Raw genomic sequence first — 24726 nt, 5'->3', positions numbered from 1 at the left:
TCCCTACAGCTTGGGCAACTTCTCCTGGGGATTTCTGCAAGGGCCCACAGAGGATCCTCAAGCTCTATCCTCCCAGGATCCACCCTTGTTCCCAGAAGTGGGGTGGCTATATTCTCTGGGGGCTCCCCCTCCCTCTTGATGAGAGGAGACCTGGGGTCCTCTGCTCACAGGGCGAAGTCTGTACAGAGGCCCTCAAGCAAGACACAGCAGCAGGTCTACTGATGCATCAGCTTAGCAACAGCATGAAAAATAACAAGGTTGATCTCACACCCGGGGGCAGCCTGTCGGCATCAGGCTAACCTTCTCACCCATGTTCCCACAAGTTCTCCTTCGACCTTCTGTACATTTGTGTGGACACGTGTGCACACACATGGCACTCACACCTTGTCTTTCAGATAGGTTTGTGACAGACTTGTTCATAACTTGCTCCTCTGAAAACATGAAGAACTGTCTATGTTTTCCAACTCCTGTGAACATCACTGGGGTCTAGAGGCTGTTTTCCAGTGGCCCTGGTGGCCTCACACCCCAAGGACCCCGCCCTGTGGCCAGAGACCCCAGGCACCTTCTGGAGTTCCCCCAGCCAGGAAGGGAGGCAGTGTGGTGGGTCTGTGGGGTGGCCTGCCTTCCAGAACAGTCCTTAACCCATGCCCAACCCAGATTGTGTTCGACGAGTGCCACAAAGCCAAGAACGCAAGCTCCACCAAGATGGGCAAGGCCGTGCTAGACCTGCAGAACAAACTGCCCCTGGCCAGGGTGGTCTATGCCAGCGCCACAGGTGAGGGCCCACTCATCGATGGGTGATACCTGCCCCAGCGCAGCTGTAGGGGCATCCAATCTGCAGCCCAGCTCCTGCCAGCCACCTTGCAGCCTGTCTGCAGAGATACCAGCCCCTGTCACTCTGCCCACTGGCTGTGGGCACTTTTCCAAGAGCCTCAGGTCCTTGTTGCTGGCCCTCATGCCATTTCTGGGACCCCATCCAAGGCTGCCAACCTAGCCAGGTCAGAGGAGCTGACAGTGGCCCCCTTCCCCAGGTGCCTCTGAGCCCCGGAACATGATCTACATGAGCCGCCTGGGCATCTGGGGTGAGGGCACGCCCTTCCGGACCTTTGAGGAATTTCTGCACGCCATTGAGAAGAGGTGCGCTCTTCATGTCCACGTGATGGAGGTGGGGCCACAGAGGGCCCTGCTTGTCATATGTAAAGGTGCACCCCTCCCACTCACTCTCCTGTAGCAACCAGGGGGGGTTTAGAATGAAAATTCCATGCTTTGTCTGCCTAGTACTTCCAATCATCTCAGGATAAGGGCCTTCCCCTGCCTCCTGCCAAGGTAGACCACTTTCTCTTTCCAAGGTGCACCCACAGGGCCTTTGCATATGCTCCCTGCCCCACACACCGCACCCTGTGCACCTAGTCCTTCCTCACTCTCCACAGTGACAGCCCCCACCTCGCTGGCTCCATCTCTTGGGACCCAGCATGTGGTCCCTAGCTGGCACCCAGGCAGCCTGTGCTTGCCCACAGGGGTGTGGGCGCCATGGAGATTGTGGCCATGGACATGAAGGTCAGTGGCATGTACATCGCTCGCCAACTCAGCTTCTCTGGTGTCACCTTCCGCATCGAGGAGATCCCGCTGACCCCGGCCTTCGAGCGCATCTATAACCGGGCAGCCCTGCTGGTAAGCCTCTGACCTAATGGACAGCCTTGGTGTCCCCTTGGAGTTCTGCCTCATCACCTTCAGTGTCTGCCCTTGAGGGCACCACTCAGATTAGTAAGACTGTAGACAGGAGGAAGCGGCTGACCCACCCACCTCATCCTTGGCGGGAGCCCAGCATCTCAATCCCATTCTAGCTGGGGATTCTGTCGGACTCCCCTCCCCACTTTGCCCCCAGGTGTGATCCAGAGCTTCAGGCTCTCTCTGTGGGGCCGTTCTAGGTGTTACAGGGTGTGGAACAGCCTCTCTGGCTCCACCAGGTCAACACCAAGAACCCCCTCCCTGGTGACAACTACAGATGCCCCAGACATGGCCCGCTGTCCCCTGGGGGCCAGTGGCAGGAGGCGGGCAGGGCAGATATCCCCACCACTCTGGAGGTGTTGTCCATTTACCCTCTGATTACATGAGTGCCATTTTCACTGTGGCTTTCTGAATGTTACACATTTTGGATTTTTGGCATTTCTGACCATCCAGCTATCGCCAGGGCCTCTGTATAGCCCCACTTACAGCCCCCATCCTCTGGCCCTACATTTCTGTAGGGCAGGGGCTGGCAGTAGCAAGCTGAGCTGGGCATGTCGTTGCAGTGGGCCGAGGCCCTGGGCGTGTTCCAGCAGGCAGCCGACTGGATCGGCCTGGAGTCGCGCAAGTCCCTGTGGGGCCAGTTCTGGTCAGCCCATCAGCGCTTCTTCAAGTACCTGTGTGTGGCTGCCAAGGTGCACCGGCTGGTGGAGCTGGCCCAGGAGGAGCTGGCCCAGGACAAGGTGAACTGGGCTGGGCTGAGTCCCTAGAAAGAAGCAGGCACAGGCTTATGTGGAGATCGGGGTTGTCTGGGAGCTGAGGCCAGCCATTGGTGCCAGGTTAACATCCCAGGGGATATGGGCTTGTTGGGGTCTGGCAGCCTGAGTAACACAGGGGAGGGGAACGGAGTAACAGGTCAGCCCCAGGTTCCCAGCTGCAGGGGCAGGTGTGGGGGCAGGGGTGCCAAGCCTGCTCACACACACCCACCCCCGCAGTGTGTGGTCATCGGGCTGCAGTCTACAGGTGAGGCGCGGACCCGGGAGGTGCTGGGCGAGAAGGAGGGACAGCTCGATGGCTTCGTGTCCGCTGCCGAGTGAGTGACACATGAGGGCCCTTTCCCTGTGTGACCAACCCTGGGGCCTGGCCCTGCCTGTGACCCCAGCCGAAGGAGCCGACTCCGACCCTCAGAGACCTTAGGTCCAGCCCAGGTTATAAAGCCAGAAGGGGTAACCATGGGGACCTAGGACTCGGTGGGCACCAGCCCAGGGTCCTGAGACTTTTATCGAATGAGGTTTTCCCAGCCTTGCCCCCTGCATGCGTACTGGGCTGATTCAAGGACTGCACAGATTTTAGGGACTGTCCCTGGTGGTTCTTAAAGCCCCTGGCCTCCCTTCTCATCCTGGATGAGGATCCCAGCACAAGGCCCCTTGTCCGCTCTGCCTCATCCCGTCTCTTCCCACATGGTCCAGCATGTCCTTCCTTCCCCTGGGCCTCCCACCCTGGGATGCCCCCCTTCTACTTCAGAGCCATCAGCACTTGCAGGCAGAGCCCCACCCAGCCCCCCACCTGTATTTCATCCATTGCCCACCATGTGTGGGTAGGACCCCAGTGGGACCCCTGCCCGGTCCCTGCAGCTCCTTCCCTCTCTTACCCATCTTCTCTGAGCCCCTGTGCCCAGACCCACCCTTTGGGGCCCCTTGGTGCTAGGCGTCCACTCTGCAGAGTAGCCCTTAACACATGGGACCCAACCCCTCCATGTCTCCCAGTGAAAACAAACTCTGTGTCTCACTTTCAGAGGCGTCTTTTTGTCGCTAATTCAGAAGCACTTTCCTTCGACCAAGAGAAGGCGAGAGAGAGGAGCAGGCAGTAAGAGAAAGCGTAAGTGCCCACTGCCTGGACCTTGTGCCTATGGCCCCTCACTGCTCCTGCCGGTCCTCCAGCCTCCCTCCTTTCTGACCCTCGACCTGGGTTGGTGTGCTGCCACACAGCCACATGGCCTGAGCCCGTCCCCACCCTAGCTCTCCAGCGCAGCTGCTCAGTCAGCAAAAAACCCCAGTGCTGCAGGATGATGGTGTGGCTAGTGCATCCCCAAGGCCTCCAGCCTCATCCCCAGAAGGCAGGGCCTCGTATTCCCCAGGTAAAAGTGAGCCTGAGGCTGAAACTGCACTGGTTCAGGGGACCAGGATGGGGCTTATACAAAGCACCCCAGGATAGGGGAGTGGCCCGAGCACCTACCTGCAGGCACACACTGCACCCTGTTCTTGCAGGCAAAGGCTGAGCATCCTCTCATCAGGGGGAAGTGAGGCTCAGAGAGACCAAGCAACTCACCTGAGAGCACACAGCCAGCCTTGGGGCCCAGTCCTGCCCCTCTGGCTGGGAACACCCTGCAGGGTGTCTGGGACAGTATCCAGGTTACTTGGGCCCCTGGACTGCCACCCCCCAGGGCTTGGGCATGTCCTCTGGCCTACCCACCCAGTGCCACCTTGTGAGGTGGGGCACGTGGCCTCCCCGGGCACCACCCAAGGACACACTGCTATGTCAGGAAGTCTGGCAGGGTCGGTAACACGTCCCCACCACCAGCAGCGCCCAGACATGCCACAGCTGCACAGGGGGAAAGGGCTTGGGCTATAAGCCCTAACCATCCAGGCATGCAGCCTGTCCATGGACCACTGGGAGTCTCCCTGGGACCAGGCTGCAGTGACCCTTGACTGCTCCCCTGCAGGGCGGCCACGGGGCCGTGGGGCCAAGGCACCCAGGCTGGTGTATGAGGCAGCAGGTGTGATCCGCATTAGTGACGACAGCAGCACAGAGTCGGACGGTGGCCTGGACAGTGACTTCCACTCCTCCCCCGAGTCCCTGTTGGACGACGATGTGGTCATCGTGGATGCCATCGGGCTCCCAGCCGATGACCGCGGTGAGGCCCAATGCCGCCTTCCCCATCCTTGCTTCTCATGCTCTGAGCAGGAAGTCAGGGGCACATGAGCAGGAGCAGCCAGGGGTTCGGGGAAAGATTCTAGACCCCCACTACCCATGGACTCCCTCACCCTTGAGGGCCCAGGGAGGGGAGCAGGGCTGTGGACAGGCAGCCTGGCCCAGTTCCCCCTGACCCTCTGGCCCCACAGGCCCCTTGTGCCCCCCACAGCGGGACCTGCATGGCCCCGGAGTCCTGGAGCGGGTTGAGCGGCTAAAGCAGGACCTGCTGGCCAAGGTGCAGGCGCTGGGCCGGGAGCTGCCAGTCAACACCCTGGATGAGCTCATTGACCAGCTGGGGGGCCCAGAGTGCGTGGCCGAGGTGAGCTCTGGTGCCCCCTGGTGGCCAGCTTGGTGGGGGTGGCTGCTGGGTCCAGTGTCCTGCTCTCCCCTTCAGGCAGTGCTGCCCAGGCCCAACCCCCAACCCCCCTCCCTTTCCCTTCCTCTCCCCCTGTGTGCCTGCGCGCTTTCCCGGGACGGGCCCTGGTGCCACCTCAGATCTGTCTTGGTCCTGTGTGGTCGGGTTGCAATAAAAAGACTCAGGAAGATGTAGTGACCGTGCCTGCTGACGACCCCATGGGTACCCGAGCCTAGGGAGAGGCCAGGTTCTGGCAGCCCCCACCACCCACCCACACCCAGGAGCCCCAGGAGCCAGGTGGGGGGACAGATGGGGAAACTGAGGCCCGTGGGGACCAGCCCCTGGGTGGCCACACCAGCTGACAACCTGTCCTCTCTCCCCACCACGGCCATAGATGACCGGCAGGAAGGGCCGTGTAGTGTCCAGACCTGACGGGACGGTGGCGTTTGAGTCACGAGCGGAGCAGGGTCTCTCCATTGATCACGTGAACCTCAGGGAGAAGGAACGCTTCATGAGTGGGGAGAAGGTGGGGGCCCTGGGGCACCCCGGGTGTGGCTGCATGTGGGCTGAGAGGCGCAGGGCTCTTGATAGACTGGCTGGAGGACCACCAGCTGTGTATAGGGGTGTGTGCTGTGCTTGTGTGCCTGAGTGGGCCCCCAGCCCTCACCAGTCCCACTTTCAGTTTGAATCGTCCAGGCCCTCTGTCAGTGCCTAGCCCGCTGATGCTGAGCCACCCCATGGGAGCTGATGTCTGCAGGGCCAGCAGACTCTAGGGGTGCCTCAGGATGGTCCTGACTCTAAGCCCACAGAGGCCCCTCAGGGACACACATACCTGACCTTCTTGTGTGGGTCACCCTGAATGCTTCCAGTTAACCCAGGGCACATGGGGTGTGGGGCAAGGTGGAGCAGGCTGCCCGCCCTGCCACCCCTCTGATCCATCCCCGACCCTGCGTCCCAGCTTGTGGCCATCATCTCAGAGGCCTCCAGCTCCGGTGTCTCCCTCCAAGCTGACCGCCGGGTGCAGAACCAGCGGCGCCGGGTGCACATGACGCTGGAGCTGCCCTGGAGCGCTGACCGAGCCATCCAGCAGTTTGGTGAGCCCTGCTCCCGACCCAGGCCACGCCCCAGGGGGCCCACCTGGTCCCTAAACACCTCTTCTGCCTCCAGGCCGGACCCACCGCTCCAACCAGGTCTCTGCGCCGGAGTATATCTTCCTCATTTCAGAGCTGGCAGGGGAGCGCAGGTTTGCTTCCATCGTGGCCAAGCGGCTGGAGAGCCTGGTGAGCCTTAGGCCGGGGGCGGGCTGGTAGCTCCCCAAGTGGGGCGGGCCAGGGAGGAGCAACATATGAGTAACATGTGACGGCCTCCCATCCTGGGCAGGGGGCTCTGACCCATGGGGACCGCCGTGCCACTGAGTCCCGGGACCTGAGCAAGTACAACTTTGAGAACAAGGTACCCAAGGAGGTGGGGCCCAGGAGAGGAGTGTTCCCGGGGTGCTGAGACCTGGGGTGCCCTGGTCTCTGACATGGCCCTTGGGCCTCCCCGCAGTATGGTGCCCGGGCGCTCAGCTGTGTCCTCACCACCATCCTAAGCCAGACGGAGAGCAAAGTGCCACTGCCCCAGGGCTACCCTGGAGGGGATGCCGCCTTCTTCCGTGGTGAGCTGGTAGACCCCCCCACACATACACACCAGGGGCACAGGAGACACTGGTGGTGAGGGGGAGCCCTGGTAGGCTGTGGCCAGCAGTCGTGCGAGGCTCCCCCTCCCCACAGACATGAAGCAGGGGCTGCTGTCAGTGGGCATTGGCGGGCGCGAGTCCCGGTCCGGCTGCCTGGACGTGGAGAAGGGTGAGTCCCTCACTGGCTGGCACCTCCAGGATGGGGAGGAGGGGGCGGATATGAGGGGAGAGGGGGAGACAGGGAGGCTGCCTGGACATAGCCTGAGGCACCCTGCCATCCGCAGACTGCTCCATCAGCAAGTTCCTGAACCGCATCCTGGGGCTGGAGGTGCACAAGCAGAACGCACTCTTCCAGTACTTCTCCGACACCTTTGACCACCTTATTGCCGCCGACAAGAGGGAGGGCAAATACGACATGGGCATCCTGGGTGAGCCCTGGGGGGATGCCCTCCCCTGGGCCCGGCCCCAGACTACCACTCGCCCCACTCACCCGCTCGCCCCACTCACCCGCTCGCCCTCTACAGACCTGGCCCCTGGCATTGATGAGATCTATGAGGAAAGCCAGCAGGTGTTCCTGGCACCTGGACACCCGCAGGATGGACAGGTGGTCTTCTACAAGGTGAGCAGCCCTGCCCCTCCCCGCCCCACTCACTGTCCCTTCCCGCCCTGTTCACTGCCCCTCCCATCACCTGACACCTGCGTGCCCGCAGATCAGTGTGGACCGTGGCCTGAAGTGGGAAGAGGCCTACGCCCGGTCGCTTGAGCTGACGGGCACCCACGACGGCTTCTACATCTCCTACAAGGTGGGCCCTACAGCAAACCCCCAACGCTCTCCCAGGGGCAGGAGCCAGGCTGGTGGGTTGGCAGGGGAGGGCGGTGGCCATCCTCATGCCGTCTCGCTTGACATGCCTTCTCGTATATGTGGTGCACTGCCCCATCCAGGTCCGCGGCAACAAGCCCAGCTGCCTGCTGGCCCAGCAGAACCGCGGCAAGCTCTTCACCGTGTACAAGCCCAATATAGGGCGGCAGAGCCAGCTGGAGTCCTTGGATAGCTTGAGCCGGAGGTTCCGCCGGGTAGGTCCCCGGGGCACCTTCTGTATCCTTAATGCTCCAGTGTCCAGCAGCCCCCAGGCTGCTCTGGCCACTAGGTGGGGGATGAGCAGCCCTGGGTCCTTTGCACCGCAGTTTCCCCCGACTGGCTAGGGAGCGCAGACAGGCTCTTGCAGGGGCTCAACCCACTGTGTCCACAGGTGACGGCAGAGGAGGCCAGGGAGCCCTGGGAAAGCAGCTACACCTTCTCGCTGACGCACTGCAGCCACACCACATGGTGAGGGCCCGGGGTGGCCTGGGGGGACTGTTGGGGGCACGCGCTCGCTTGCGCAGCAGTTGGTTTGAGCCGCGGTCCCCCACAGGAACCGGCACTGCCGGCTGGTGCAGGAGGGCAAGGACTGCGCGCAGGGCCTGCGGCTGCGCCACCACTACATGCTGTGCGGGGCCTTGCTGCGCGTGTGGGGCCGCATCGCCGCCGTCATGGCCGACGTCACCAGCAGCAGCTACCTGCAGATCGTGCGCCTCAAGACCAAGGACAAGAAGAAGCAAGTCGGTGAGTCAAGGCACCAGCGGGCTGGGGGAGGTGGGCGGCCTCAGCCCCGCCCAGCAGGCCCTGATGCTCCAGCCCCGCTCCACACCGCCCCCACAGGCATCAAGATCCCGGAGGTCTGCGTACGTCGGGTCCTGCAGGAGCTGCAGCTGATGGATGCCGACGTGAAGCGCAAGCAAGCGCGCACTCGGGGTCTCCTCGCGCCGCCTTCCACCCCACGCCCCCTTGCTTTGCCCTTCGGCCCCGGTGAGGTCCTGGACCTCACATATAGCCCGCCGGCCCAGGCCTTCCCCGCGCCCTCACCATTCACCTTCCCGGCCCTGGGCCCCGGCCCCGGCGGCCAGCTGCTGGGCGCCCCCGACACCCCCGACGCCCCGGCTGACCCCGTGGCACTCCTGCACCAGGGCTGCGAAATTAACTTCAAGGAGGTGCTGGAGGACATGCTTCGCTCCCTCAACGCCGCGCCACCCGCCGAGCCGCCCGGCCCTCTGGGCCCTCTGGGTGCAGGGGCTGCGGGCGCACCGGCAGGTGGAGCACCAGAGCGGCAGAGCGTCATCCAGTTCAGCCCCCCCTTTCCCAACTCCTAGGTCCAGGCATCCTTTCCGAACGAAACTTATTTATCCGTAATAGGCTCCCGTCTACACGGGGAAGAGGGTGGCTAGCCGAGCAGGGCCAGGACCCCAGCCGACTACTGAGAGGAGCAGGGCTAGGGGCCCCTTGTCCAGCCTCCCGAGGCCTCTATTGCAGTGCCTTCCCGCCCGGTGCCTGGGCAGATCCCCCAAATGCTGTCCGCCCTGGGGGGCCCTCCAGGGCCTTGCCTGGTGGGCAGTGGCCTAGTGCAGCCCCCACTCAGGATACTTGGGGCCAGGCAGGGCCTAGAGTGGCGGCCCTTCTTCTCTGTGCCTCTATCCTCTACTGCCCCACTCCAGGCCTGGGTTGGGGCTCCCACCCCACCCACCTTAGAAGGCCCGGTCAGGCCTGTACCCCTGACATCCACAAAACTGGGTGGCCCCAAGAGCTGGAAACTCAGGAAACCCCAGGTGCTCAGGGCCCCACCGCTTCTGGGGGGCTCCAAGGGGCAGATCCCCTCTTAATATATGCAACCCCTCCCTGCTCTCTGTGCCCTAAATTATTGTCCAGCCACCTCTCAGGGGCCTGGAATCCCTGCAGAGCTGGTGGCTGGCCCCCTGGTTTCTATGTGTATTTATAATTAATTCAAGTGTATATATGTAAAGAGATCTTTTTTTAAATATATGTGCCTTTTCACTACTTCCCAGGCTGTCTGCTGCTGCTATCTGCAGGGCAGCGGGGCGGGAGGTGGGGCAATGGTGGTGGGTGTGCACTGCATGTTCCTTCCCAGTGGGGTGTGGGTGAGATCAGAGTGACTTCTGGCCCTCATCTCTGCCAGCTCATCTCACCGACGATGGCACCTGGCCTTGTGGATGCCTGGGGCTAGGCTAGGGGAAACCCCACCCCACTGGGCCCTTTGTCCAGTATGATCCTGGCATCCCCGCAGCAGGCCAGTTGCCTCTGAACTGACTATACCAAGCCCCTGGAGCCTTGGACCAGATACCCTGCTCCCTGCCCACTTGAGATGTGACCCGCCCACCCATCCCACCCCACCCCCATCCCACCCCTCCCCAGGCCCCTCTTGGTGATGCTGAGTCCTGTTCCTTAGAACCCCTTGATCTGAACTGACTGCCATCTCTGCCTTGGTTTCTTCCCAGGTCTGCTCCAGATGGTGTTGGGTATGGCAGGCAGGGCAGCCCAGGGACAGGAGAGCCCAAGAGTTGGGCTCAGTCTGGAAGGCAGGACGGGATGCCCAGCTGTTCCTGGAAACTGGGGAGCATGCCCAGCCCATAGCCTGGAAGTTGGAGAGGGACTAGGGAGCAGTCAGGAGACCCTGCTATAAGCCGCCAAGGGTGGTGGAGGTGGCTCTTGACCCTCCATCCAGACCCAGCCAGTCCCCTCCCTCATAGGTCCCCCACTCCTGGGGGAAGGCTGCTGATCTTTCTGGCTGGTGGAGGCAGGAGAGGAGCCAGCTCAGCCATTCTACAGCTGTCTGCCCGCCCCCCACTCTCACAGGATGGCCCCTTTGAGCAGCAGGCAGGCTGTACCCACCCACAGCCCTTCCCGGGGAGTGGGGCTGCATCCGCCAGGTGAAGCCCATGGGCAGGCCTGATGCCCGGACTCTGTGTCTTCGTCACAAGGCCAGCATGGTGAGCAGGCCCTGCCAGGCATGGCTCGGTGCTCAAACCAGCTTGGCCTGATGCCCAGCCTGGGTGCAGCGGGCCTCCCAACAGCAGGGTCACCAGCCCAAGTCCCCTGATGTCCCCACACCTGGGTACACTGGAGGAGACCAAGGCTGAGAGCAGTAGCCAATGAGGAGGCATTATCTCCTCCAGCGGCTGGGCCGGGCTAGGCTGGGCTGAGGAGATTAGCAACCCCAGGCAGGACAGGTGGAGCCCTCTGAATCCTGAAGGAACTCCACCTCCCACTTGCCCCCACCCCCCTCAGCCTAGGGAGTTGATGACACCTGCCCCTGAGCCCTGGGTTAGCAAAAGCCAGGAGCAAGCCAATCTGTGTTGTACATTTTATTCCCACAAGGCAGCCAGAGGTGGGGTTGCCAAGCCGCAGCCAGGCCAAGGGACCTTCCTCCGGAAGGAGTGCACGCCAGGTTCTCAGGTCTGCCCCACCAGGGGCTGGTTTTCAGACAGACCGTCATAGGCACCGGGGGAAGGCTCCTCGGAACACAGGCAACAGGCTTGGGTAGGGGCAGCACCTTGTGGAGCTAGAGGTAGCACGGCAGGTCCTTCTCTATCACCTGCGGGGGAGAAGGGGGTGAGGGATGCCTTTTCCCGAGTCCCCCCAGCGGGCTCCCCAGACAGGCACCTACCAGGGGCTCTTCCATGGGACCATACCGCTTCACCACACAGCCGTTCTTGTCAATGAGGAACTGCAAGGAGGCCACCGTGGGGCTGAAGTGAGCTAGTGGCCCCTACCTGCCGTCCCCATGGCTCTGGACTCTCAAAGCAGTACATCTGTGGCTGGTGGCTGTGTCTGTCCACCCCGCCAGGGCCCCTAACCCCCTTACCTTGGTGAAGTTCCATTTGATGGCGCTACAAAAGAAGCATGAGGTTGTGAGGAATCCCCTGGCAGTTGCAGATCCCCTCTCCACTGCCCTGGGGAAGCCATCCTGTCCTCCCCTGTCCCCCAACCCCCAACTCACTTTCCCAGCATGCCTCTCCCCTTGGGCTGGACTTTCATCCATTTCCACAGAGGGTGGGCGTCGTCCCCATTTACACAGATCTTGCTGAACAAATCGAATTTGACGTTATAGCCAGCGGCGAACTCTTTGATCTCTGCATTACTCCCTGGCTCCTGTGTAGACCCGGGTTGGGAGGTGGGGGTGAGTGGGGAGAGGCCTATACCCACTTCAGTCCCCGCTTCCACAGACAGCTCTTCTCCCCAGCCCGCACAAAGGGACACACAGGGACACCCAGGGCCAGCCAACGACGCACCTGCCTCCCAAACTGGTTGCAAGGGAAGGCCAGGATCCGTAAACCACACTCGGCGTATCGGGCGTGCAGGTCGACCAGCTGAGTGTAGTTTACGTCAGTCTTGCCTCATTGCGAGGCCACATTGGTGACGATGCACACGTGGCCCCTGGAGACGGGATGAGGCGGTCAGGTCAGGGCCACGACCTTACCCTCGCCGCCCCCACCAAATGGGCAAGGACCCACCGGTACTTGTCCAGGTTAACCATGCGCCCGTCGATGTCCTTGGCTGAAAATTCGTGCATGGAGCGAGCACAGCGCCAGTCGTCGCGGGACGCGCACTACAAGGCAAGGACTGGCTGAGCGGCCGACTGACCTCGGGGCGTGGCGCCCGCAGCCGTTCGGCCCACTCACCCAGCCCAGGGTACCTAAGGGAGAAAAACCCGGGCCCTGGGACTAAGCAAAATATGAGGCTCCTCCTCAAAGGCTCCCCTGTACAACACGGCGTATTGGGCCGGAGTCATTGAGACCTAGGGAAGCTCGGAACCCTGCCAGGTGCCCCACCGGATGGGGGAGGCCGCTGGGTGTGGGGGCCTCCGTGCGCACCGGGTCTTGGGATTCGGTGGCGCAGCCGCTCTCCCCGGCCGGGGGTCCCGCCAGCCCAGGGCTCTCAGGAGCTGGCCTCCTCCGCCGGGGGCGCGCCCTCCTGCGACGGCATATCCGAGCCCTCCTCCTTCGGGGGGCTCGGCGCCGTCGCCCGGCCGGCAAGCGGCGCCGCTGCCCGCGACGGCCCGGGGAGCAGGCGGCTGCGCGGCCCATGCCCGCAGGTCTCTGACTGAACTTGTGCCCACCGAGCGCCGGGCCCCGGGGACAAAGGGCCGGTAGCCAAGGGCGCCAGGCCGCTCCTCTGTGACGCCACCGCAAGGGGCCCCGGGGCGCGCAGGGCTGGGGAGGGGTAGTGACGACCCGCGGCGCGTGATCCCGGATTTCCACCCCTTCGGCCGCCCCCGCTCTCCAGGCCGCAGTCGGGGAGCCAGAAACCGACGGCGCCACCCTCAGCTGCCCCGATACAGGAGCCTGTGCGCGTCAGGGGCTTCAAACCGTGGGTTCCGACCGCCCAGCCCTGTCCCCGGCCCCCCGGACGCCGCCTCGGTCCCTGACCCAGACTCTGACCGTGACCCCACCCCCCACCCCCGCCCCCGCGCTCTAGCCCCGGTCCGAATGGCCGCGGGGGGGGGGGCGACCGGCGCCCCCCGCCCAAGGTCGCCAGAAGGCAGGTCGCGCGCCCGCCCAACGGCCCACTGGCCGGCCGGCGGCGCCGCACTCACCATGGTGCTGGCCAGGCCCGGCGCAGCCAGAGCCCCGCAGAGTAGCGCTGGCTTGAGCAGGCGGTACAGACGGCTAAAGCTCATCTCGGCGGTGGGGGGCTCGGGAAAGCAGCGCTCCTCCCCTCGCCGAACCGACCAATGGACGCGCGCCGGCGGGCCTCACCTCCCCGCCCTACGCCACGCCCAGCAACACTCTCACTGGTTGGATGCTCAGGCGTCGCAGACGCGTGCCCACACAAGCCAATGGGAGGCCGGAGTGAGGCTGGCGGGGCGGGGCCTGGGCCGGGCTGCGGTTTTTTTCGCTGTATGTGACTGCGCATGCTTATGCGCAGGCGGGCGGGCGGGTCTACGCGAGCGGCGCGTAGATGGGTTGCGGACAGTTATCCGCACTGAAGGATGCCCGACAACTTGAGATACTACTGGAAGCCCGTGGCAGCGGATCGGGGTGGTGGGGGGAAAGGTTGGCTCGAACTTTCAGAAAACATGCCTCAGCTTACTGAAAACGTATTTGTTTCTTTGAAATGTAAATAAAACCACGCTGGGCGTCGGACTACCCCGACTCGGGCTGCGGTGTCGCTACGAGGGCCTGGAGGTCACCGGCGGCGATAGGCCCGGATGGCGGTGGCGCTGCCGCAGGGATGCGCCATGAGCGCACGGCTGAAGGTTGCCGCCCTTGGACAGTGCAGGCTTAGCCGTTTATATAAGTGACACGTGAGCCCTGGGGGGGAAGGGAAGCTCGGGCAGTTACCTTGTGGTCCCGCCCCCTTCTCTGAGTGGACTGGCAGGTGTGTGCTTAGAAAGGAAAACACCAGAGAGATTTTTTGTCACTTCCAACGTGACACAGCACGAGTGCACGCGGTAGGGGACAGAGCGCCCGCTGATCTGGCTCCTGGAGCATTTCCCCTAGAGGCTCAGGCGTTGGGCCACCGGCCAGAGAGCAGGCCCATCCCATTCTCGGGACCTGAGTCACGGAATTCCACAGCCCGCCTGGCTGCCCCCCACCCTCAGCCGCGGAAGGACGTTGACCTGCGGCCTGAGGGTGGTTTCAGCTTGTGCTGTTGGTCAGTTTCTCTCTTCTTGGATCCTCCCCCGTGGACGTTTCTGCAGAGGTCTTGGGGGCAGGACTTTTGGGGCTGGGCTCATTTGGGGGAACGCCCCCACACACACATACACACACTTCCTGCAACCTAGGCCTGCCCCAGGGGTCTTAGTAGGCCTCATTTGGTGGCAAAGGGGACAGGATCCCTGGGGCCAGGTTGCCACACTCCTGTCTTGCACAACAGCCTTCATGTACTTATGCCTCTCAGCCTGATCAACCAGAGCCGGTGAGTTCTGAAGTCACAACGAGCTGGAGCCCTCATTGTCTCAGCTTAGCTATCTCACTTCTCAGGAAATGCCCCCTCACTTCCGCCGGGGGTGGGGGGCGGGCAGCACTGGGTGTCATCGCCCACACCAGCCAGTCTGAGTGGCCCTTAGAACGACACAGCTGTTCCTAGTTTCCCTTATGGTGGGATCTGTAACTTTGTCATGAAGATGGCCACCCTCTGACTGGTTACTTGAGGGTTTCCAGGAAAATAGCTTAGGATGACTCCCCCTCCCTGTGGAGCCCACTGCAGGGGAGACATGGGCAAGGTCTCACCCCATTCCTGACTTCATACTAGTTACAGTGAGAGCACAGGGGGCAGGACGAGCTGCTGGCTGTGGTTCCACTGGCTCTGGGAGGGCTTTGTGCCTGGGGATTCACTGCTTTTCCAAACATTCCTCCCCTTACAGAGGAGGCAGTGGAATCTTGGGGAAGCCCCAGCCAGACTCCAGGAAGGCTCCCCTGGTGGTGGCCTTTGAGTTTAAAATTCACAGGACATAAAATTCACCATTTTCACCAAAGCATACAGTGATTTTTAGAATATTCACAATGTTGTGGGACCATCACCACTACGCAATTCCAGAACATTCTTATCACCCCAAAATAAACTCCATCCCCGTTTGTAGTCACCCACCCCAACCCCTGGCCCCCACCATCTATTTCCTCACCCCGTTCAAACTCCTGTGAGTGGAATTAGACAGCACTTCTTTGCTTTCTATGTCACTTATGTCATTCGAAAAGAAACCCTGTCCCCATTACCAGTCTCCTCCATCTCCTTACCTCAGCCCCTGACAACCATGAATCTACTCTGTGTGGATTTGCCTGTCCTGGACTGTTCACATCAATGGAGTCATATACTGGTGGCCTCTTGTGTGAGGCTTCTCTCTATGAGCATCATGTTTTCAAGGTTCATCCACATTATAGTGTGTGTCAGTGCTGCTTTTCATGGCTGAGTAATATCCTATGATATGAATGGACTATATTGTGTTTACCCATGTATCCATTAATGAGTATTGTGCTGTTGTACCATTTGGCTTTGTGATGCTGTACAAGACTTTTTGCATGGGCTTGTGTTTTCATTTCTCCTGGGCATGCACCATGGAGTGGAATTGCTGGCTCACATGGTCACTTTAGGTGTTAAAAGGAGCTGCCAGGTTTCCCCACAGCTGCTGCTGGATTTCACATCCCTGGCCAGGAGTGTGGGGGTGGTGGCCTGATTTCTGGCCCCTGGGCTCTGCCAATTGGCAGAGCTGCATGGTGGCGGGTTCCCAGGAGAAAGTTGCAACTCCATGTCCCATTGCTGAGGTCATGCAGTCACAGGCAAAATTCTGATTCATAGGCGATGGGGTGGGGCCCACCTGCTTCTGTGAGCCCATTCTCCCCTCTTCCCTGCCCCAAGGAATAGCTGCTGCTGCTGCTAAGTCACTTCAGTCGTGTCCGACTCTGTGTGACCCCATAGACAGCAGCCCACCAGGCTCCCCCGTCCCTGGGATTCTCCAGGCAAGAATACTAGAGTGGGTTGCCATTTCCTTCTCCAATGCATGAAAGTGAAAAGTGAAAGTGAAGTCGTTCAGTCGTGTCTGACCCTCAGCGACCCCATGGACTGCAGCCTACCAGGCTCCTCCGTCCATAGGATTTTCCAGGCAAGAGTACTGGAGTGGGGTGCCATTGCCTTCTCCCCAAGGAACAGCAAGGTCACCTAACATCCCCTGCCACCCACACCTGGGCCTTCCCCGGCTAACCTCTAGGCTGCCCTCGGGAACTTCCAGCAGTTCTGCCCCCTCCCCCACTCAGATTTGCCCATCACCTAGCCAGACACTCTTTCTCCTGTCTTAAAACTCACTCTAGGACATCCCTGGTGGCTCAGTGGTTAAGAATCCACCCGCCAATGGAGGAGACATGGGTTCAATCCCTGGTCCAGGAAGATCTAACATGCTGGAGTAAGCCTGTGAGTCACAACTACTGAGTCCAGGCACCCTAGAGCCTGTGCTCTGCAACAAGAGAAGCCACTGCAATGAGAAGCTTGTGCACCACAACTAGAGTAGCCTCCACTTGCCACAACTAGAGAAAGCCTGTGCTCAGCAGCTAATACCCAATGCAGCCAAAAATAAAATAAATAAAACCGACTCTAGACTGCCTCTCTTTCTCCCCCGGTCATCCACATCTCCAATTTCTTTCCTCCCATAAAGAAAGTCCCCCTCCCTGGATCTGCCCTCTGTGGTCACAAACAGTGGCCCCTGGGCCAGTCCCCTTCTCAGTCTGCAGACCTGCTTTGACAGCTGCTCCATCCCCCCTCCTCCAGATACCTCCTTCACCTGGCTCCCTCTATTCTGTTTCAGGAACACTTAGGTAGTGCCAGCACCCTGCAGTCTTCAGCCAAGTACATATGCAGTGGGTGCTGTTCTTGCCCCTGTTCTACAAAGGGGGAGGGGAACATTGAGGCACAGAGAGGTTAAGTAATGTGCCCAGGTCACCCAGCCAGCACTGGAGCCCAGGTAGCCACATCTCTTTGCCTTCTGCCGTTTCCTTCCCCCTCCTCCCAGCTTCAGGGCTCAGGCCTGACTTCTGACGTGCTCCGTGACCTCATCAGACTCTCAACTCCAGTCTGCACTGTGAGCCCACAACACCCACATCAGCCTCCACTCCAAGCTCATCCTGAGTTTCAGGCTTGTACCCTACTGTCCCCTGGATGTCTCCCCGTAGGGTCCCCCAGGAGTCCCAAGCTCACTATGTCCAAAATCTGCTCCTGATCTGCCTCCTACGCCTCCCCACTGAGGTCTGTTCTTCCTCCTCTGCTTGTCTCTGTGTCTTTCCACATTCTGTCCACCTACAGATCCTGTGAGTGCTGCCTTCCAGACACCCTGGACCTACCCACAGCTCACCCTTCACTTGAAGCCTCATCTATCTCTGGCCAGGATGGTCCTCCCTAGCCCACTCCTTGGTCTCCCTGTTTCTGCCCTGTGGAGATGCTGAAAATGGCTGCAAACACAAACTTCTCAAACCCAACCAGCAAGGGCTCCCAAGATCTGCCCCACCTGACCTTCTGACCCACAGGCCTCCTTGCTGCCAACACACTAGGCCTCAGGGCCTTTGCACACGCTGTACCCTCCACCTGATACACTTTCCTCGACATCCCCAGGGCTTCTACCCTCTCACCCTTTGGATTTTTGTTGGAACCTTCCCTGACCACATTTGAGACTGCTCTATTTTTTTTTCCACAACACTGTCTCCTTCTAACACACTGTATCATTCACTTATGTCTACTGTTTCTGTCCTGTCTGTCCCTGGCATGTAAGGATGCTTGGTCTGTTTTGTTCCCCGTCCCTTTGGCTCATTAAATATTGAATCATTGAATTAATATATTACTGAATGAGAAGTTACTGACACAAGTAAGCTGGGCTTAGCAGGCCTGAGCAAACCTCCTGAACGAACTCGGAGGGGAAGGGCCGATGCAGAGGTTGTGCACTCTTGGGGTATCCAAACAGGGGCTGGGCTGGGCCTCAGGGGACAGGAAAGGGGGAGAAGAGAGATGGGTGCATTTCATAAGCACCAGGAACTATACCAAGCTCCTCCCAAGTACGACCATCTCTTTAGATCCTCTAAAATGGGGGACACTTTATTCTTTCCGTTATAAAACGGAAAACCGAGGCTCCTCTCACACCTCCTCCGACTCTCCAGATTCTAAACACTGTCCAGACTGAAGTTGAGCAAAAACCACCACTCCCGAGAGGTCTTGCGGTCAAAGCATCGCGAGAACTTCCGAGGGGCGGGTGGGCGGTGCTGTTTGAAAAGCTGCTCGCCCAACCAACAGCCGCTTTAGTAAGGCTGGGGCTGCCCTTGGCAGTGCCGCTCCCGAAGGTCGCTGTATTCAGGCGTTCGCCTGCGACAGCCGTGCCCGGGTAGACGACGTGTTGGGGGCCTGATCAGGACTCGGAGTAGGCACAGTGGGCGCGGGTCGTACCGGTCGCAGGCGCAGTGTGTGAGAGCGGCGGCAGTCATGGACGACGAAGAGGAGACATACCGGCTGTGGAAGATCCGCAAGACCATCATGCAGGTGATCCGCGCGGGGGCCGCCCTCCTTGGAGAACGCGGTGAGGGCGGGCCTGGCTGCGCCAGACGAACTGGGCACGCGGCGGCCGAGGCGTGAACGGCGGGTTCAGGGCCCACTGATGGTGACCAGCCTCTCCATCCGGGGCCGCGCGGCTGGAGCGGAGGAGTCGAGCCCCAGAGCCCCCCGAGAAGGGGTCAGGATCTCGCTCGAGCTGGAGGGAGGGAAGGCGGGACACGCTGGGCCGCCGTGTATTTGTGTTCCTGGAAGGTTGTGGTGTTACAGCCCCTGATCCTTGAAGTTCTTAATCAGTAAGAATTGATAACAGGCCAGACTAGAAGTTCAGGCAAGGCTTTGTTGGAGCTTATGCTGCAGCAGGAGGGAGCGAAAACAACAGGCGCCCTTCTTAGCTCGTCTTGAATGGGGTGAGGGTGGGCGCGGGTCCAGGGGTCATGCCAGAGTGATGACTTGGGTGGTCTGCCTACCCTCTGGGTGGTGCTGTGTGCAGGGATCACGCCTGGCACCCAGCTTTTGCTCCCGGCACCTCAGAAGTGGCAGTGGAGTTTTTTACTTTTTGTTGTCTATCATTTGCTCCAGCTGGGCCATTGCACAGTTATTTTTAGTCCCGCATAGTTTCTGGGTATTCTGTTGCTGGAGGAGATGTTTGTCCAAGTGCAGGCACTGCTGCAAAGGGTCCCAGCTCCCAGCCTGTCTTATCAGCACCACCTTAAGTGCATAACGCAGAATCCCGGGTTCTTGACGGTGGAAGGAACCCTGGGGCTGGTCTGACCCCTGTCTGGTGGTTACTTAGATGCCTTGCCCACCAACTCAGTCTCAGTGTCACAGCAGTCATACCAGCTTTTTCTGTATACCACATGCTTTAAGCCACCTTGTGAGAGGGGTCCAGTGTGATGCCTTGGGGACTTGATCAAGAGCACCCAGCCTCCTGGGAATTGTGTTGGAGCTAAGGCTGGGCTGTGACCCAGCCTCTCCAACACTTGGCAGAGCTACCCAAGACAGGGCTGGACGAGCTGCGCTTCTACCTGATGGTGTCCGGGCCGCGGGAGAGGAGACCCGGGTCTCTAAGTGGAGACTCGGCGGGGGGGTGGGGGATGTGGGCAGGGCTGGGTGGCAGCTCCAACCTTCCTTTCTCTGTCCAGGTCCTCACCTAGTCTGTGTGCTCACAGAGCCCCAGTTTCTGAGCAGGACCTTGAACTCCTGGGCCTCACGCTTAGGCCTGGTTTCCCAGCCGACACCCTCCCGGCCTGCTGTACCTGTCAGACCTACATCCTGGGGCCTGGCTCTGGACTCAGCATCCCCGCTTGCATCCCAGGCCTTTCCCCAGTCTCCTCTGTGGTGGCCTCACCCACCGGAGCTCTGGCTGCTGTCCCATCTCCACTGTGCAATCACCTGCCCTTTCTCTCTGCAGCTGTGCCACGACCGTGGCTACCTGGTGACCCAGGATGAGCTGGACCAGACTCTGGAGGAGTTCAAGGCCCAATTTGGGGACAAGCCCAGTGAAGGGCGGCCGAGGCGCACGGACCTCACGGTACTGGTGGCCCACAACGACGACCCCACCGACCAGATGTTTGTCTTCTTCCCAGGTGAGGGCTGCTCAGGGCCAGCTCACAGCAGCCACCTGCTGTGCACCCCAGAGTCATGCACCCACCCTTATCCTTCTGTCCCCTGCCCTCCTTGCTGTGGGGACCCCTTCTCCAGCTTCCCTCTTCTCGATCACCCATCCATTCTCTCTGGGCCTAAAGATCACATTTCCAAATACAGTTTCATTCTGAGATTCTAGGGCCAGTACCCCAACAGAGGGACTTTGGGGGCAGAGTGGGTTAGTGGAATGGGAAGTGAGAGCAGCTTGCGGGGGTGGATGTACTGCACACAGACCGTGGGACCGCCTTAGGTGCTGACCTGCTGGGCTCCTAGGGTCCGGCTGTTCTGTGGTAGGCCCTGCGTGCTGCCAAGATCATGAGGACCCCCACTGCTGCAGCATGGAGATGGGTGGTCTGTGTCTGGCAGGACCATGCTTTCCGGGTCATCTCACCTCAGCTCAAACTCTGAGAACTCCAGCCCTTGTCTTATGAACTCCCAGACTAAACCACTTAATCCAGGGCTTCCCAAACCTCAGAGCCACTGAGTCCTGGGCAAGCCCAGACTCCCAGACCCCACTTCTAGAAGAGGTCCCCGAGGTCCAGGGCGCCTAGGGCACTGTCATCTCCCATGTGACCTGGAGGCAGCCAGCCCCTCCATTCTGGGAACCAGCGCCCAGTTCTTGCTCTGCACATGGGGAGGCTGAGGCCTGAGAGTGGGAGTGGCACCGCAGTGCCTTGGCAGAGCCAGGCTAGAATCTGGGTGCCCGATGGGAAGGGGCCCAGCAGCACAGACCAGCCTGTGCTCTGCCTGCAGAGGAGCCCAAGGTGGGCATCAAGACCATCAAGGTGTACTGTCAGCGCATGCAGGAGGAGAACATCACGCGTGCCCTCATTGTGGTGCAGCAGGGCATGACGCCCTCTGCCAAGCAGGTAAGCCCGCCCCACTGGGGTGGGATGGAGCCTGGCCAGCACCTCTGTCCCCAGGCCCAGGGACCGGCTGCCACACTAGCTCCCAGCAACCCTGGGAGCATCCTGACAGGTGCTCACCTTTCTTGATGTGAGACCAAGGCCTTATTACTGTGCTCAGAGCCTGGGCGGAGTTGGGTGGTGTTTCCCAGTTTATGATGCGAGATGTCTTTCTGAGCCACAAGGGTAAACCTTGCTCCACTTCCAGGGTGCCAGCTGCCCACGAGGAGGAGCTGGGTTGGGGTGGGCCTGGGGGCCACACAGGGGCGGGCAGCTGCCCCTGCTGCACTTGAGGGTTGATGTCTCTTCCAGTCCCTGGTTGACATGGCACCCAAGTACATCTTGGAGCAGTTTCTGCAGCAGGAGCTGCTCATCAACATCACAGAGCATGAGGTAGGAGTGCGGGAGCTCGGGTGGGATGAGATTGGGGACCCACCCCCCAGCCCCTCACCTTTTTAGGAACAGCAGACGTCCGGGGGCCCCCCAGTGTGGAAAGAAGGTAGGGCGATCCAGCCTTCAGTCAGGAGTTGGGGGGCGGGGTGCAGTTTCTATCTCTCCTGGAGCCCTGGCTCCCAGGATTGTGCCCTGTGGCCCATCTGCAGGGCAGGGTTGTAGGCTCCAGACACCACCCCCTCCCTCGCAGTGTGGAGTTAGGACTGGCGCAGACGCCTAGATCCCGAGCTGTACCCATCCCCTGGGGGCTCCCAGGGTCTGTGGTCCCATGGAGCCCGGGTTCTCTTCTCACAGCTGGTCCCGGAGCATGTGGTCATGACCAAGGAAGAGGTAACGGAACTGCTGGCCCGGTAGTATCCTTTCTGGCCCTTGACTGGGCCTAGCTCCTCTCCCCACCCTGCCTTTCACCCCGACCCCAGACCCCCAGTCAGTCCAGCAAGGCCTTTTCCCTGACCTGCTACCCAGTAAACTCCGAGAGAACCAGCTGCCCAGGATTCAGGCAGGAGACCCTGTGGCGCGCTACTTTGGGATAAAGCGCGGACAGGTAAGAAGCCCTCCCAGGGTGGAACTAGAGCCAGGGCTTCTGGGCAGGGCGGAGGGAACCCAGGCTGCTACTCCTGCACTGCTCCAGCTCTGCTTCCTGCCCCTAGGTGGTGAAGATCATCCGGCCGAGCGAGACTGCGGGCAGGTACATCACCTACCGGCTGGTACAGTAGCTGCTTGTGGACAGACAGCTGGCGTCGAGGGGCCAGGCAGTGGTGTTCATTCCACTCCTGTGAGCGTGCCACACCACTTCCCTCTCTGGAGGCAGCCCCAGTTCTGGCCTAGTTGTGCCCAGCTTCTGTGATGAACAGTCACAGATCACACGACTAACTGCCCGTTTTTCTGCCAGCATGTCCCCTGGGGGACAGAGAGATGGTCGTGACCACCCCCTCACCCTACCCCACCCCCGCCGCTCCTGGCCAGGAGTGTGGGAGCTGGTTGCCTTAGGAAACTTGCCTCTGCTTCTCCTGGATCCTAAGGCACTTTGCCTTGGGCCTTGGATCTGCCGTTCCTGGGCTGAGAGTCCCTGCAGCCTCTCCTGGATGCCAAGCCGTGGCCCTGGATCCCAGCTGACGGTGCCTCTGGAGGGGCCAGGACACCTCAGGGTGGCCCGGCATCCTCTGGCCTCCCCTCGCTGTGTCCCCCATGGTGGCCCTGATGCTGCCTGTCCAGGGGCTCTGAGGACAGTAGCAGTGAGAAGAAAACTGGAATTTGGTTGCTTTGGAATGCTGGGTGTCTTAAAGAATTAAAGCTATTTTGAGTAATAAGTTCACTCATCTGAAGACCAAGGCAAAACAACGCTGGGTTTGCTGTGAGCAGACTTGCTCAGGCTCTAGGCCACTCCACAGGGTCACTGCCCACTTCCCCTGGAGGAGGCAGGGGTGGGGCTCCCGCACGCCCTCTAGCTTTGCTTCTTGGTGCTCTTCCATAGAAGTTGGGGGTCAGACCACCTAGTTTTCCTCTATACTAACTTCAGAGGCCTCCCTCCCCAGGCTAAGTGCCACTGTTTGTATTTCTAATTAATAGCTTCGTTGACGTGCGATCTACATACCATACGGTTCACCCGTTTAAAGTTCATGGTTCTGTGATTTTTAGTACATGCACAATTGTGCACCACAGTCAACTGTGGAACACTCCATCACTCTAAAAAAAAGCCCCATCCTGTTAGCAGTCACCCCAGCCCGACTACCACTAGCTCTGTCGATCGGCCTGTTCTGGACGTTTCCCACCATTGGAATCACACCCTGTGTGTCCTGTGTCTGCTTCTCTCCTGAGCATCGTGTTCTCAGGATCTGTCCACGTGGTAGCCGTGTCAGGGCTTCTCCTTTTCCTGGTTGAGGGACACTGTGTTTCTGCTTCAGTTGATGGACCCAGGTTGTTTCCATTATGAGTAGTGTTGCTGTGAGCATCCAGATACACATTGCTGTGGTTGTATTTATTTTTCTGGGTGTGGTGTGTACATTGGAGTAGAATTGGTCTTGCAGAAGCTCTGGTCACCCTTTGGAGAAGCTGTCAGACTGTCTTCCCTGTGGCTGCCCCATTTCTCATTCCTGAGCCCCATAGAGAGGTCCCACTGTCTCCACCTCCTTGCCAGCACTGGTTCTATGGCCTGGGGGATGGGGAGGGGGTACAGGGTGGCCAGTGGTGGCGCTGTGGTTCCGGTTCCCTTGCCAGGTGCTGTGGTGGTGAGCATGGGGCTTGCTGGCTGCCTGTGGGTTACCTCAGATACGTGTCTGTGCACAGGTCCTTTACCTCTTGTTTAACTGGGTTGTCTTCCATTACTGAGTTTCAGGGGTTCTTTATATATCCTAGGCACAAATTACAAAACGGTTTCCCCACATTTTATATCTCTTAGGTGTCCCCATGTAGTGTTTTTAGTTTTTGACTGCCTTGGGTCGTAGTTGCAACATGTGTGAAATTTTAGTTCCCCAACCAGGGATCAGACCACCTCCTGCTGTGCTGGCAGGTGGATTCTCAACCATTGGACCCCAGGGATGTCCATCCCCCTGTAGTCTTTATTTGTGGGTCTCAAATTCTGGGTTTACTCCTGGGCATCATGTGACCTGGGGTGGTCACTTTCCCACAGACAGATGGTGCTCTTGACGCTGTTTACTGAGGAATAGTGCTGCCCTGAGTCTCCACTCTCTTGGAGTGAACACATAGACCCATGTGAGTCTGTATGGAGATCCTCTTTTCATTGATAAATTTAGGTTTTTTTTTTTTTAATTTCATTTATTTTTAATTGGAGCATGATTGCTTTACAATTCTGTGTTGGTTTCTGCCACACATCAACATGAATCAGCCATAGGTATACATATGCCCCCTCCCTCTTGAACATCCCTTCCCAAAACTTAGAATTTAAAATCGTAATTTTACAGTACATCTTAACAGGCAAACAGGTCTCCCCTTTCTCCAAAACAGACATACATTGTTTTCCAAAACTGTCTCAGCCAGAATAAGCCAGATGTAGATGGACAAATTCTGTCTGATTCCATTTACTTGAGATCTCTAAGCAGTCAGGTCCACAGAGACAGAAGTAGATGGTGCTGGGGGGCCAGGGACTGGAAGGAGAGAGGGAGTTGGTGTTTCCTGGGGA

The 24726-nt window shown here is 59.8% G+C and overlaps 3 protein-coding genes and 1 long non-coding RNA gene across 13 annotated transcripts in view; 3 read left to right on the top strand and 1 right to left on the bottom strand.

Annotated features, from left to right (window-relative positions):
• The window catches only part of SBNO2 (strawberry notch homolog 2), a 42276-nt gene extending 32676 nt beyond the window's left edge, over nt 1-9600 (top strand). For 8 of the 10 annotated variants that reach the window (XM_086411291.1, XM_086411294.1, XM_086411292.1 and 5 more), the window contains 21 exons: nt 658-775; nt 1032-1137; nt 1518-1671; nt 2292-2468; nt 2721-2818; nt 3521-3603; nt 4448-4639; nt 4848-5017; nt 5448-5579; nt 6012-6147; nt 6221-6333; nt 6434-6505; nt 6602-6710; nt 6826-6900; nt 7016-7159; nt 7256-7350; nt 7442-7534; nt 7674-7805; nt 7982-8058; nt 8144-8334; nt 8431-9600. In XM_086411291.1, coding sequence (XP_086267417.1) covers nt 658-775; nt 1032-1137; nt 1518-1671; nt 2292-2468; nt 2721-2818; nt 3521-3603; nt 4448-4639; nt 4848-5017; nt 5448-5579; nt 6012-6147; nt 6221-6333; nt 6434-6505; nt 6602-6710; nt 6826-6900; nt 7016-7159; nt 7256-7350; nt 7442-7534; nt 7674-7805; nt 7982-8058; nt 8144-8334; nt 8431-8918 — 2955 coding nt within the window. In that variant the 3' untranslated portion in view covers nt 8919-9600. Of the gene's footprint in view, nt 1-657; nt 776-1031; nt 1138-1430; nt 1672-2291; nt 2469-2720; nt 2819-3520; nt 3604-4447; nt 4640-4847; nt 5018-5447; nt 5580-6011; nt 6148-6220; nt 6334-6433; nt 6506-6601; nt 6711-6825; nt 6901-7015; nt 7160-7255; nt 7351-7441; nt 7535-7673; nt 7806-7981; nt 8059-8143; nt 8335-8430 lie in introns of those variants that run through there. The other 2 variants (XM_086411299.1, XR_015167334.1) reach the window with 2 other exon arrangements.
• Nucleotides 9601-10910: 1310 nt separating this feature from the next.
• GPX4 (glutathione peroxidase 4) lies at nt 10911-13356 on the bottom strand. Its single transcript, XM_086411313.1, has 7 exons — nt 13157-13356; nt 12075-12169; nt 11853-11997; nt 11561-11712; nt 11426-11450; nt 11228-11287; nt 10911-11155 (listed from the first exon to the last, which is right to left on the bottom strand). The coding sequence occupies exons 1-7, from the start codon at nt 13238-13240 to the stop codon at nt 11123-11125; spliced, it is 594 nt and encodes a 197-aa protein (XP_086267439.1). The 5' UTR covers nt 13241-13356; the 3' UTR covers nt 10911-11122.
• Nucleotides 13357-13927: 571 nt separating this feature from the next.
• LOC147369311 (uncharacterized) lies at nt 13928-16645 on the top strand. Its single transcript, XR_015167336.1, has 2 exons — nt 13928-14481; nt 16368-16645. It is a non-coding gene; the product is annotated as an uncharacterized LOC147369311 (long non-coding RNA).
• Nucleotides 16646-18447: 1802 nt separating this feature from the next.
• POLR2E (RNA polymerase II, I and III subunit E) lies at nt 18448-22897 on the top strand. Its single transcript, XM_086411311.1, has 7 exons — nt 18448-18573; nt 19997-20171; nt 20983-21098; nt 21447-21527; nt 21882-21940; nt 22053-22131; nt 22238-22897. The coding sequence occupies exons 1-7, from the start codon at nt 18517-18519 to the stop codon at nt 22301-22303; spliced, it is 633 nt and encodes a 210-aa protein (XP_086267437.1). The 5' UTR covers nt 18448-18516; the 3' UTR covers nt 22304-22897.
• Nucleotides 22898-24726: the final 1829 nt, after the last annotated feature.

Source organism: Bos grunniens, chromosome 7, assembly GCF_055505025.1.
Source record: "Bos grunniens cultivar Pamir isolate PY7600 chromosome 7, Bosgru_T2T1.0, whole genome shotgun sequence".
Classification (NCBI taxonomy): domain Eukaryota; kingdom Metazoa; phylum Chordata; class Mammalia; order Artiodactyla; family Bovidae; genus Bos; species Bos grunniens.
This window is presented reverse-complemented; position numbering and strand designations above follow the sequence as displayed.